Here is a 14,305-nt window from a genome sequence, read left to right as displayed (position 1 = left end):
AAATGCACCAGAATAGCAAAGTTCATAGGGCTCCTGGATTTGAATAAGAAAGATCTAATGTTCTCTCTTGTGACTTGGATTGATTCACCCTTCCCCCCCCAAGCTAAGTACTGTACCTGTTTTAATAGGCTGTTGTGTTCTTTAAGAAAAAAAATAATTAAATCATCATCAGTCCCATTGATTTGTCTCTTGTGCTGCTGCTTAAATTATTTGCTCTGGTGAACATTAAAACAATGAAATTACATGTTTAGAGGGCTAATCAGAGTACAAAATGTACAATAGAAAAAAATAATTTATTGAAGGCTGCTTTTTTTTTAGTGCTATCCAGTATTACTTATGTTGCCTGTCTCATAGCTAGTGATTTACTCACCATTTGCCTCTTAGATAACAGTCATTTTTTATTGACTTTAAAGCTTTGACCAAAGAATAAATGAAATCTGTATCAATTCCAGGTTTCTGCAGAAGACAGCTGAAAGCCAGGCCTCCTCCAAAAGGGTCTCCATTAGTCCTGGCTGTTCTGCAGTCAGAAGCACACTAATTTTATTTGGCGATAGCAGAGCTGGCCAGTTCAGAAGCTGCAGATCAGTCTGGGCACAACATGCTGACTCTGATATCTGCAATGTGCTGGGAACGCTACAGCCCTTTGTTGTTCCTGAGCCCAGGAAAGGGAGATTCAGCTGAGGTCTGGCCCAAAGCATTCTGCACGCAGCATTCATTGACCCAATGAAAGCGCTCTCAGTGCTAGCCTCGTGGTTCCCTACACTGGTTCGGTGTCCCCTGTTTCCCAATTTTGCAAACAAGTAGGTCTGAAATGACCCAGAGAGGAGGTGCCACCCTAGGTGTCAATCCAGACCAAAGCTCAATTTCTTTTCAAGCAAGAACCACCGATAATTTGGAGTTACTGTGATCAGTGTTGTCTGTATTAGGTATGGGGTGGACAGACGACTGAGAGCTAGCTCTGATACTGGAAACAGTCTAGCTGTAGCTCTGTGTGGACAACTGCTTCTCAACAAAGCAAAGTACCCCATGTGGAGCTCTGTGCTTTTGCAACAAAACTGCTTCTGATACCAGAATCAGAAGTTGTGCTAACTCCTTCTGCTATATTACTTATCTCTACGCTGCTTCCTCCATATTGTTCAGCTTAGATATATACTGAGTGATCACCACCATTCCCAGTGTCTACTTCTGCATTACTCATCCAAGTTAGTTCAAATCCAGGATTCCTATGGCCTTTGCTATTCTGATGCATTTATATTAGGGGAAATGTAATTCCTGGCTTCAATATGCAATTGCTACACTCTCTTCTGCAACGAGCAATAAAAAGTGCTCTGATCTCAAGTAAGAATGTGGAATAAGGGATGTGATCTCCGTTGTATTTCTCAACATATATCTCTGACCTTCCAACTCTACAAGAGCAGACATCAAACCTATAAACACAATTAAGAAATGTAGAGGTAAAAATAAATAAACAGCGATCATATATTTTAGCTAAAATTTCTGCATAGGTATAAGTAAATACCCTCCAACTGAATTATCTAAATACTGTAATCTATTTTTGTGAGACACATCTTCCAATACAATTGTCAAGTGATTATGAAGCTTTTCAAGAATGTCTGTACTGTTCTTCACATCTGTAGCAGGAGGGCTTAGGAAGTTACTAGAAAGAAGCTCAAGAGTAGAGAAACAATGAGAAACTTTAAGGATAATCCCTTTCCTTATGTTAATGAAATTCCTTCTTCAGAAATTATTTCTTACATGGAAAGCTTTAACATAATCCCATATGTTTCCTCTGAAGGATGGATCTTTCCTGTTTTCCTGACTTCATTGTGGTTAGCCTTAACATGATTACCAGCCTTGGTTTTTAGTTCATTTACTGACCAGAGTCTTCCATAGCTCAACTTAAGGGTGTCAAACTCACCTTGTGCCCTGGGCTAGATCCATCCCAGAGCATGAGGAACCTGTGGTGGTGCTGGTGGCAGCAGTGGCTCCAACCCAGAACTTGTGGCAGTGGTGGCAACTCTGGCTCTGAGCCATGTGGCAATGGGTCTAGCTCCTGCTGCATGCCTTGTGCTGGAGCTGGAGCTGGAGCTGGCATCACCTCATGCTCCAACTCCAGCTCCAGCTCCAGCTCCAGCACTGGGCACAGTGGCAGCTGGTGTCCAGGGAGGCAGATCCTTGGCAGCGTCGATGGGTGAAGTGCCTGGGTGGTGACTGGGGCTCTGCCAGCCTTTGCTTGTCCTCCTGCCACTGACTGCCATATCCACTGGTGTCTGAGAGCCCCAGGTTCTCAGACATGCCACTCTCCTCAGCCCTGGTGGTAGATCGGTGGGCTGGATAAAGTAGGTCCATTGGCTGGATGCAGTCCGTGGGCTGTAAGTGTGACACACCTGCCTTAGCTAAAGGTACAAAAACTGTTTGAAGCATCTTCAATGTGCTGAAGTACATATTTGAACCAGAGGCCTATGGGGAGACTTGACAATTCACTCTGGCTGCTGGTGAGCAAAGTCCTGTGGCGAATTTGTGATTCCATTGATTTCCATAGATTTAAGTACACACTTAAAGTTAAACACCTGTGTGAGTGTTTGGATGAAGGGGTGTGGAATTACTCATGTGCTTAAAATTAAGCAAATACTTTAATAATCTACTCAATTCTGGTCAGAGTGGAGGAGATGGGACTCTCCCTCTTTCTTTCTCTCTCTCTTTCTCTCTCTTTCTCTTCCAGTTAATGCTAGTGCACAAAAACTGTCTTGTTTTCATGATACAAACCATGATGCATATTATGTTGTGAATTATAATTAGGGCATATTTTCAAAGACCCATCTGCCATTGTTCTGTATGAGTCCATGATGCCTGCAGTCTCCAAAAGATTTCTAATTCTGAATTGCTTTTTACGAAAATAATCTCTTCATCACTCAGAGTAAATTCTGGCAGGATCTTTGTGAAGCTGTAGCATCTGTTATGCCAAGATTACCTTTTTAGGTCCTAGAAATTAAATTTCTGCATTTTAAGAATAGTTTTGAGAACTCTTATTGTCTAAAATTTCTTAGGACTTAATTGGTATAAAACAGTGGTGATCTGTCTTTTGACCGCACTGGTCTGATTAGTGGTATGTGGCCAGTCTGTGGGCTGGGTTGGACCCCGTACTGCCCTGCACACTGAGATTGGGTCCTGGGGCCCCGTGTCACCTCTGTGTGCCAAGACTCGGGCTCTGGGCCGTGCGCTACTTCCACCCAGCTCTACACACTGGGATTGGGCTCCATGCCACCTCTGCACACCAGGATCTGTCTTTGGGGCACTGCACCACCTCTGCCTGCTCTGTACGCTAGGAGTGGAGTCCCAGTGCTGCATGCTGCCTCTGCTCGGATCCTCACAGTGGGATTGGGGCCCCGGCTTTGCCTCTGTCCAGCCCCATGCACCATGATCGCGCTCTATGCACCTGATCCTAGAGTGCAAGGCCGTGGCTGGCAGGGCATCTCATGGAGCCTTGGGGAGCCCCACAGCCCCAGTTAACACCGCACTGGGGGCTGGATTCAGTCCATGGGCTGGGGGTTGAGCATCCTTGGTATAAAAGATTATTAGCTATGGCTTAAAAAGAGCTTTCGCCTGCTGTTGTGGTTCAGCAGTTGAATCTTTTTCTACTAGTGGGAGACACGTTTTTTTTTCCCCAGACACACATACAACTACGGCCATCAAGGCGACCAGTGTCTGGATACTGTTTAGCCTTTGCATGCTTTCTAAAGGGGAGATGGGAGGTCTGGGCAGCCTCCACTCCTCCATACTCCCGCCAGGGCGTACATGTTGATGGTCCTGGTGACCGCCCATACGTACACCATGATCCAGAAGGATTGATGGTTGCCTACTGTTTGAGAGAGAGCTTTCCCTCTTTTGGTATTTTGGACATTTATGAAGCAGTTTTATTGAGGACCTATAAGAGATTTAAAAACCCTTTAATTTCTACAGTTATTATGGAAGCAGCACTTTAAAAGCACCAGAACGATTTGGCAATAGTAACAGTATTGTTGTTATGAAATCTGTTTCTCATGACTTCTTGTGAAAATGCAGGATGCCTAGATTAAACAGTTTTTTCCACTTGGATGTTTTGTGTTAGGATGAACCTCTGTATTTGTCTCGCGCTCTCAGGACATTTGTTCTATTGGAGATGCGTCTTTCTGTCTTACATTAAAGTCCACATTTCTTTCTTGGTTCAGAGTGCTTACACCTCTACTTCTACAAAATGACAAGCTATGTGCCAGTCCACGGGACGGCTTTAGCTTTGTGTAAAACCTGTGTATAAATATCTAGTATGGGCGTAAGTAATATGAACACTTAGCAAGGCTGGGAAAATAGTTTACTGAATACTTTACAGTGACTGAGAGTATAATTGTGACTTTGAATGATGAGTTTAAAACTGACCATTCTTCATTCTTTGAACATTACTCCCAAATTCAAAATGGTTGTATTTTTGCTAAGGTCATTATCATCATTTAATATTCATATTGCTGTTGCAAAGTATGGAGTCTCATTGTGGTAGATACTGTACAAACATAAACAACATGTTAAAAAACCCCCAAAACTACTTGTTTCCCAAGGAAACTCCTTGTTATGTTTAAATATACAGTTATCTAAGCCATTATCTCTGAAAACATGAAAAAAAATAATCAAAATCTAGAAATGAAGATGTCACCCTCTGTGTGATATGCCGTTTCTTCAGCTTCTGCATCTTTTATTGTTATTTTACCTTTTGCTTCTGTTAACTGTCAGTGCTTTAAAACACAATTAGCATTGTGTTCAATTTCCATAGCCATATAATGAGTTAAGCAAATCGAGGATGGTCAGAGTTAGTTTAACTACCCCTGGGAATTTCATCCAAGCACAACTGCAAATACCTATCTCTTCACCAAAAAGAAAAAAGAATCCCTTTTTAGGGGCCTTTGTGTCCTCTGGCACTTCTCTCTGAGGTGCCTATTGATTCTGATGCTTCAGATATCAACTGAAAAATTGTATTGATTCCAAAAAAGTTCTATAGACCTTCATGAACTTGAGAAATGAGCTGGTAAAAGAAAATCCGTAGTCAGCTTGGAGCAGTTTGGAAGGGATAGAGAATCCTACAGCTCGGGGATGGTGTTGGGGTGCCTAACATTATCAGCTTCATCTGAGAAGACGAAAGATGATGCTGAACAATTCTCCCCATATTACTTTTCAACATACAGTGTTTTTGCAACTGGTACATACTGGTGTTCAGTCATACTGGAATGTGAACAGATTGGTGTTCTCACTCCTGCTTTCTTTGAATGTGATGACAGCATCAATCCAAGTCTGCATGTTAAAGGACCTTTTTGCTAAATACCACAAATATCAGCTTCTTTAGGAGGCAGATTTTACACATAAATATCACCCTTGCCGTGCAAATTGTCTCCCTTTCCAAAGGGCCTTGCTGTTTGCAAGAGAAGAAAATGTGTAGCTTACTGTTTCAGGCAGGTTAAGTTCTACTACTCTGTTTACTACCTTCTTCCAGACAATGTGCTTTTTCTCTTAGCCAAGGACGGGTGCCTTTTATACAGGTGATTTACAGGATCGTAGAGTATTTGCCTTGGTGCCTTTAGCAATGTTTAAAGCAGAGATTCTCAACCCAGCATGCTGTGAAACCTACCCAAGGGTGCTGCAGCGCCCAGCCCCTGTGCCAGGAGGAAAGCGATTTCTCTTCTTACCTGATGCCACATGTCCCAGGATACCGCAGTCAAGCAACGCTGACAGCTGCTCCCTGCCACTCAGTAGCTCTCACCCAGGCCACTCTTGCCCTCCCAGCAGCAAACTGCTGTGCATGGGCAGAAGCAGGGCTGCACTTTTAAACCCAGTTCATCCCCCACGGTTCCCAAACTCCCGGAGTTAGCAGGAGGGGCTGCTCCAGTCGCTAGCATGCCAGCTGCCGGAGGAGTAGCCATGGTGGCAGGGGCTGCATTTGCCCCTTTAGGTATAGGCGAGGAGCAGGGCTTGGTGACCCTGCTTCTGCCACTCTCCCCTGGCACCAGCTAAATATTAGCTCAGTGTTTCTCAGCAGTGCTGCTAAATTCCAAAAAACTTATGGAGGGGTGCCATAGGTAAAAAGTTTGAGAACCACTGTTTTAAAGCACAATACAATATGCAATATACAGGGCAGAGAATAAATTTAAACAGTTTAATACTTAGCCCATTTTAGTGGGGAGATTTAAGAGTCTTTTTTTTTCTTTTTTTGCTAGTCATTTACTGAGTAGAATGAGATATTTTCATTGTATATGCCAATTGTATTACAAACATAATGATATTTAAAGTTGGGAAAGATGAAGCAGGAATTCAGTAATTAGTCTCTCTAAAAAGAAAGCAATGACAAGATGCATTGATGATTCATTTAAAAAGGGGGGGGTAAAAAGTAATTTAAATTAGTGCACCTGTTAATTTGGCAGCCAAACCAAACAAAACACAATTATACATTTGGAAAATTAATATTTCTGGCAATGAAGCAAAGCAGCAAATACAGCTCTTGAATGAAAACCAGAAACTGTACATGCATAGATCTCTGTCATTAGGGAACCTTTAATTTTGCATCTTGTTTCTAAGTCAGAATAACTTCCAGTTAAAAGTAACATTAAAGTTTTCCTCTCTAAGTTGTCTTTCCTCCAAAAGCCTGACACTATGGTATGATACTGGTTCCAAAGACTTTTTATAAAACCCCCAAGGAACACTAAACCATCCTTTTATTAGGGAATTAGTCCAAGTAATCCCTCTATCCTGCTTTCTGCCTGACTTCAGACTAGCATGGCTAACTACCTCTCTCTGCTTCTGGCAATCCCATTATACTTTAGTGATGCTCCATACCCCTCAGCCCGGCAGAACTTCTGAGCACATGATACAATATCCTGCTCCAAAGTGTGAATGCTACAAAGGAATAAGCAGATTCCAGATTGAAACATCAAATATAAAAACATGCGCTCAACTGGAATATTTCCTGCATTCTCTATTTTGTGGTCACATGCTGCCATTTCAGCTTTGGTTCGCGTATGCTGTGTGTGTATATACATCTTACTTTCAGTCATGCAAAACGGCAGGCAACTTACAGGCCATGTATGCTATACTAGTAGCTCTGTGCCTGCACATCCTACTGTCTAATTTCATCCATTGACCTGTAAGGGTCAGCAAAACTGTGAGGCTGGTATAACAAAGGAAGGGTGATAACTTTAGAAGTGTACTTGTAACCAGTAGAAGTAGTGTGGTGTAGTTCACAGCATACCTGATGGTCATGACCAGCTTACGTACCTTGTCGTGCATCCACAGATGCATCTCAAGCAGGTCCAAGGAGGTGATCCCCCCCTCTATGCGGTGCTGATCAGGCCGCAGTTGGAGTAATGTGTCCAGTTCTGGGCGCTGCACTTCAGGAGGGTGTGGACAGCATTGAGAGAGTCCAGAGGAGGGCCACTCGCATGATTGGGGGACAGCAAGGCAAACCCTACAAAGAGAGGCTACGGGACCTGAACCTGTTCAGCCTCCACAAGAGAAGGCTGAGGGGGGACCTGGTGGCAGTCTATAAACTCACTAGGGAGGACCAGCAGGGTTTGGGAGAGACCTTGTTTCCCCTAGCGCCCCCCAGGGTAAAAAGGAATAACGGCCACGAGTTGTTGGAGAGTAGTTTAGACTAGACATCCATGAGACCTGCTTCACAGTGAGGGTGGCTAGGATCTGGAACCAACTTCCAAGGGAAGTGGTGCTGGCTCCTACCCTGGGGGTCTTTAAGAGGAGGCTAGACATCTACCTGGCTGGGGTCGTTTGAGCCTGGCTTTTTCTCCTGCCCAGGGCAGGGGGTCGGACCTGGTGATCTACAAGGTCCCTTCCAACCCTACTTCTATGAACCTATGAATTATCCATGTAATATCAGCAGTTATTAAATATTTCTTCAGAATCCTTTGCAATTATTATTTATTAACTACAGACAGAAGAATAATAGTCCTGTGGTGAAAGTGCCCACCTGGTTCTCGGGAAATGTGCATTCAGTTTCCCTTCATATTGCAGATCTTCTATCTGAACTTCAACAATGTTACTTTTACTTTACAGTTAGGGCTGCCAGGCTGTGGATAGGCTCCCGAGTGAGGTGGTGCTGTCTCCTACCTTGGGGGTCTCCAAGAGGAGGCTGGCAGATATTTGATTGGGGTGATATGATGCCGGCACCCATTCCTACCTGGAGCAGGGGGTCGGACCTGATGATCTGTTTAGGTCCCTTCTGACCCTAAGTACTATGATACTATGAATAAGTTTGCAGAGTTGATGTGGCCTTTGCTGGGCAACAGGTCAATTAAATGCATTGTCCTGCACTGCTCTGTATGGACTACCTGCTGACCAGGAAGCAGCATATTGTTCTGCTCACGCAGCGCTATAGACTGCTGAGTGGCAGCACAAATTAGCCTGCCCCTTACAGCGGTGTGAAGATTGGTACATTGCTTCCAATTTAGGATTTAGCCCCCGTAAGTGGTGTCTTTGGGGGTGCTGCTGTCTGACACGGTAAATCTGTGGTCAGACATCATCAGAATCTCCATGCCTCAGTCCCCCGTCCATAACTTGGGGATAATAGTACTTCCCTGCAACAAAACTTTGTCTGCATATAAAATGAACAGTTCCAAACAGGAGATTTTACCACACCTTCAACTCTCCTATGAAATACTTACTTTCATTTCTACCCAGGAGAACTTTTACAGCTTTTTCTCCTATGCCTGAAAAGGGTGCTTGTGCCGGAAAGCTTGCAATTCAAGAATTTTTTTTTTGCAAAAATCTAGTTGGTTTAATAAAAGATATCACCTCTACCATGAGTTCTGATTCCCTGCAACAGAAACATTTTCTGAGGATAAATCCATTAAAGACTTCTTGCAGATGCTGTGGTAATTGCGGCTGTATAAGGCTGTAAGAGAAACCGTTTGCTCAGAATTGTACAAACTGAGCTGCAGAAACAAAGCTACGCCACAGGCCTTAAAACTGAAACAGCCATTAGGAAAACATAAGCAAATAGAGATCTTACTCAAAGGATTTATTTAGCAATGAACATTACTGGCTTTAAATATCTGATTTATGTGTAACAGTAATTTTTTACTTCAGTGATGTAAAACTGGCAGCATGCAAGAAGAGATGAAGTTTCGGGAGGGATTTGAATGAAGAAAGGTTATTGGCTTTTGTGTATTAGCATAAATAATGATTTCCTTTAGAATAAACGTAGTGCTAATAATGCACAGTGTGACTCCATGATCATTAAAAAAAGACTTTCTCTACAGAGGTTGAAGGCAGCACAGGGAACCAGAAGGGAAATTTATTATTATTTGGTTCCACTGTGGAAAAACCTTGGAAACCCAGTCAGTAATTCATGGGTGCAAATGATTAGGCTTGCCGATAAAACCAGGTGTGCCATTTTCAGCAGACAAAGCATGCTAATCATCCACTGTCAACCTGTGAAATTACTGAATGCATCACATTGGATCTGTGAACTGACAAGCATCCCTGGCAGGCGATGCTCATTTTATAAGAGTACCAACCAAATGAATTGTGCTTAATTTCAAAATAACAGTTGCAGCCTGCTACATCTTTGGCTCTTTTTCTTCCTTGCAGGGTCAATGATTGTATCTTGCGGGTGAATGAGTTTGATGTGTCGGAAGTCTCGCACAGCAAAGCAGTGGAGGCACTAAAAGAGGCTGGGTCCATTGTGCGATTGTACGTCCGTCGAAGAAGACCTATTCTGGAGACTGTTGTAGAGATCAAGCTGTTCAAAGGCCCTAAGGGTAAGCATGAAAAAGAGAACCTTTTTGTCTCGACATTTTTTGCACTTTGCTGCATAATTTAACTCTTTGTTATACTCTACCTGGTACCTCAACCTGAAGGGTTGTAGACTGGCTGAGCTGCTGTTGTGTGTTGACAGCAGAAGTGAAATGCTTCTGGACTGCAAGTTTTGGGGCTGTTGGTTGTAGCTGTGTTGGTCTAAGGACATATGCAGACAAGGTTCTTTGGGTAAATGTGATATCTTTTATTAGACCAACGAAATAGTTGGAAAAATTGTTCTTTGCAAGCTTTCGGGTACAAACACCCTTCTTCAGGCACAGGGAGAGCCTGTGTTTGTACCCAAAAGCTTGCAGAGAACAATTTTTCCAACTTTTTAGTTGGTGTAATGAAAGATACCATATTTACCCAAAGAACCTTGTCTGCCTTTAGACTGCAAGGACATTAGTTCAGGATTTCGTGTTTTCTCTGCAGCTCTCGTTAGCCCTGTAATAGTATGTTTAAAATGCAGGTAATTAAGGAACTCTGGTCCTTTTTAGTTTATAAAATGATGATTGCGAAAACTGTTCAGTTCTTGCAGAAGAAACACAGGGATGCAGCAGAAATGTCTGTCTGTAAAATGTCAGACACTCCTCCTTCTTCCAACCTATCTCTGCTAAAGCGTCAGCATTTACCTTTAAATTTAGGACACTGTTGGATGTGGCTGTCTTGAATTCCTCTTATTTCAAAAAGGTCATATGACCACCTCTGACATCTCCTTCGAAAGGTTTCCGTAGGTTTCTCTCTTCTACAGCTATTGTTGAAATGATAAGCAGTAGGAATGCTCAAGATAGAAGGGCTGTGCTTTATTAGGCAATATTTTTTTCCTGCATCAAAATGCCATTGACCATCTAGGTTGAAACCTTCACTGCCCACAGACATAAATCTACCATATCGTCTTTGGCTGCTGAACTCTCTGGCTGCTGGAGGGAAAGACTCTGAATCGCAGTATTTTATGGAAAACTGAAAATAAAATTACCTGTTCCAAAGCGATTCTATGTTTATGTAAAATGTTTCTCATTACCATTTGTCTGAAGACATGCTTTTTATTTCTTAAAAACTCTTTTAATCCCATTGCTTATTCTCACATGAAATTGCCTTTTTTAACAGTCTCTTAATTTGCATAGGTAGTAGCACCAACCAAACTTTCCTTTAAAAGAATGTATTTTAGCAACTTTGGATACTATTCTGAGTTTATATTTGGTTACTGTGATTCATTGAAACTTCTTGAGACATTGTTCAATGGACTACTGAAAGACAGTGCTGCGCCCTCCAGTCTTGCATATCAGTATTTAAGAATATCATGTCTACTATTCCCAAACATTAAATGTTCATTTATGGGAAGAATTTTGCCCTGAGAATCCAGAATGTTGTAATAATACTAATTGGACTTTCAAATGCAAAAGAACCTATTCTGGGTCTGTCTCTATGTGTATTGAATTGGAACAGTTCAGGGACCATTGTTTTAAACGATGTGGGATTAAAGAAGGGTGTAGTTTAGCCATCTTTTTGAGTACCTAAGGCTAAAGAAACTACATGTAACACATCTTTTCAGCTTTTGATGTGACACTAAGAAATGATTTAGCATGATTGGCCCAGTAACTGCATTGTGGAAGTGAAAAGATGTTAGCTTTTGCTAAAAAATTCTTGCCAAGTATGTTCATTTAGGGTGTATTGCTGGAAAATAGATATGCATTTTACTACTGGCATGGAACCAAGTAAACACACAAAAGAAAGCCATTTATGATAAACTGAAGATGTTTTACTATCTATTGCTTCAAACATTGAATTGATATTTCTACTGTTATGAATGGGTGTGTCTACACGTGCTTTTACACGTGCATTAGCCTAATGTACATTAAAGTGATTTATGCATCTGTCTACATGTGCATAGGCTAATACATATTGACGTGGGTGGGTGGACCGACATGGGACTCAAGTGAGTCCCAGCGCAATGGATACACACTGCCTTGATGTCCATTAGTGCGTCTACATGTTCGTTAATATGATTTAGCAATTCGCACATAAATTTCATAGCGTGGGCTAGTCTGTGCTGTCTGCTCCGGATGGCAGGGCTGGCCCCACCCCCCTGCTCTCTAGTGGGAGCAGGGGTGGGGGTATGGCCAGACACTAGCCTGGCATGGCCCCCTAAAGCTAAGTGGGCAGGGAGGGGGTTTATTCCCCCCTACCTCCCCTCTCCCCCTGGGGACCACATCTGGGGTCTGCCTGGCCAGGCAGAGCAGTCCCTGTCAGGGTAACACCCCCCCCCCTTCAGTGGCAGGGGCAGGGGTGTGGTGAGAGCTGGCTGGCCATCATGGCCCCACCATCCTCCTGCCTCGCTCAAATGAGCTGCTCCCCTGCTGGTGTCTGGCAAGAGCTGCTTCCCCCCCTCCTCCCCGAGGCACACCCTGGCTGGGGTCCCTGTAGGCCAGGGTGGGGTGTTAAACCCCTCCCCAATCTTAGTTAGCAGCCTGCCGGGGCCTGGCCCAGGGTGGCCATCAGAGGACGGTTTTCTGTTACTCTGTCCTCTGTCGTCTGTTGATACGAAACCCAGCAACTTTATGCCCTCTATTTCTCTCTTGAAAAGAAAAATAGAGGGCATAAAGGCATCAGGTTTCTTATCAATAGAGGACAGAGGACAACCCGACTGTCCTTTATGATGGCCAAACTAGCCTGGCCACACACCCGCAGTCAGCTTCCCTCCAGCCTTGCAGCTGCTGCAGAAGGGAAGGGAGGGCTCCTTCTAGCGCCCCCAGCTTCTGGCCTGAGCCACTGTAGACATATGCCTGCATTTCCAGAATCAAAAGGAAATGTCTATTCACTTGCAAGTTGGTTCAGTCTGTGCGGTTTAGACTAACCTGCAAAGATTGAATCAATTCAGGCTCGGGCTTTTTGAATGTCTGTCCTTAGCCTCAGAGATCATCTAGTCCAACCCCCTGCCTGAGGCAGGATCCCTATCCAAACATCCCATACAAGCATAATCTAAACTTATACATAAGACCACCCTCAACCCTGACACAACATAGACCTAACACCCTAACCTGCCACTGGTAAAGCAGGGAAAGCATGGCAGCCAATGTCCTGCTTCTATAAAATGTTGTCAATGTACATGTAAAATATACAATTCTATTGTTAAGAGCTAAGTATCTATTTTTCTATTTTAGCATTTCTGAGAGGAAATAACTGGAAATTAGTTTTAAAATGTTAAAGTAGAATAACCAGCTCCTGGCAAAGACAGTGTTTTTTGCTTCCATAACTCCTGTATAGTACCTGAGAAGGAAGCCAGAGGAAATGAAGGAAACATAAATATCTGTATCTATATCTAGATATACAGATATACCCATATAATTTGTATTGTTCTGTTTTAGAACACTCTTTGCATCCAGAGCTCAACAGCTAGTTTCTGACATAAGTATATATGTATCTGTTACTGTATTTTCTTGTATACACTTACACCCTAGAATAAGATACACACCTTGTTTTTGATAGGCAGAATAAAGAAAAAGAAGATGTTTACTTGTAATAAGTACCTAAGTAGCAGCAGATAGGAAGCCAAACCTGGTCACTGTTCCACTCCCTGTGGATCCTAGGTTTTACTTTGGTTTTACCCCATAAGCAGTAGAAACTGCTCCTACTGTATTGTACACTCCAGTTTCCAGAACTTGTTTTTTGGAGAAAAAGAGAATGTTATATGCAAGAAAAGATGGTGTGTGTACATATTAGAAAAGTCTTATCTAAAGCTTTGTAAACAAAAAACTTTCTTATAAAGGAACATATGTAAGGAAACTTTTTGTATTTTCTTCTTCTTCCCTCTCTTGTTCCATCTAAGTGGGGTTGCTGTTGCAGATCATGGCTCGGTCATGCGTATCTTTTTCATCTAACTCCTTCTCTCTCATGTCGCTCCCCACTATCTCACTCCATCTCATCTTCAGTCTTCCTCTTCCCCTTCTCCCTGCTAGTCTCATTCTTTTCCCACATATTCTTCCAGACTTCGTTACACATGCCCATACCATGCCAGTCTCCTCTTTTGTACTTTCTTAGATGCCTCCACTACCTTCACCGATACTTTGATGCACGTATTCCTCACTTTATCCATCTTTGTCACTCCACACATGCATTTTTGTATAAAAAGCTTTACACACACACATACACACACACGTACACATATGTCATATGCATATGCCTGTGTGTGTGTGTATGCACACACACATAGTGGGGTGGCCAAAGTTCCTAACCCTTCAAGCTGCAAGGCTAACCCTTCTTGCTATTATAGCAAAGCTGAGAGCCGCAGGACAGAAACTGATGAGATCTGCACACAGGGTCTCAGATCAAATACTAATTTTCTGTTAAATAAGAGTAAAAAATCAATAGTAAAAAAATAGAGAAAGAAATGTTTTTAGTTAGCTATTTCTTTTTCCTTCAGATGCCTCATCTAAATTGTCTGGCAGTTGCAGATATCTTTGTGGCTACAGTTTGCCGCGGC

The 14,305-nt window shown here is 42.8% G+C and overlaps 1 protein-coding gene across 4 annotated transcripts in view; it reads left to right on the top strand.

Annotated features, from left to right (window-relative positions):
• DLG2 (discs large MAGUK scaffold protein 2) overlaps positions 1 to 14,305 on the top strand; it is a 2,095,445-nt gene that overhangs the window by 1,403,761 nt on the left and 677,379 nt on the right. For all 4 annotated transcript variants that reach the window (XM_019524161.1, XM_019524158.1, XM_019524160.1 and 1 more), the window contains one exon: positions 9,619 to 9,788. In XM_019524161.1, the coding sequence (XP_019379706.1) occupies positions 9,619 to 9,788 (170 nt within the window). The remainder of the gene's footprint in view (positions 1 to 9,618; positions 9,789 to 14,305) is intronic.

The sequence above is a fragment of the Gavialis gangeticus genome, unplaced genomic scaffold (genome assembly GCF_001723915.1).
Source record: "Gavialis gangeticus isolate Ggan-Ray unplaced genomic scaffold, GavGan_comp1, whole genome shotgun sequence".
Taxonomy (NCBI): domain Eukaryota; kingdom Metazoa; phylum Chordata; order Crocodylia; family Gavialidae; genus Gavialis; species Gavialis gangeticus.
The sequence above is the reverse complement of the archived record's forward strand: the minus strand, read 5'-3'. Positions and strand labels throughout refer to the sequence as shown.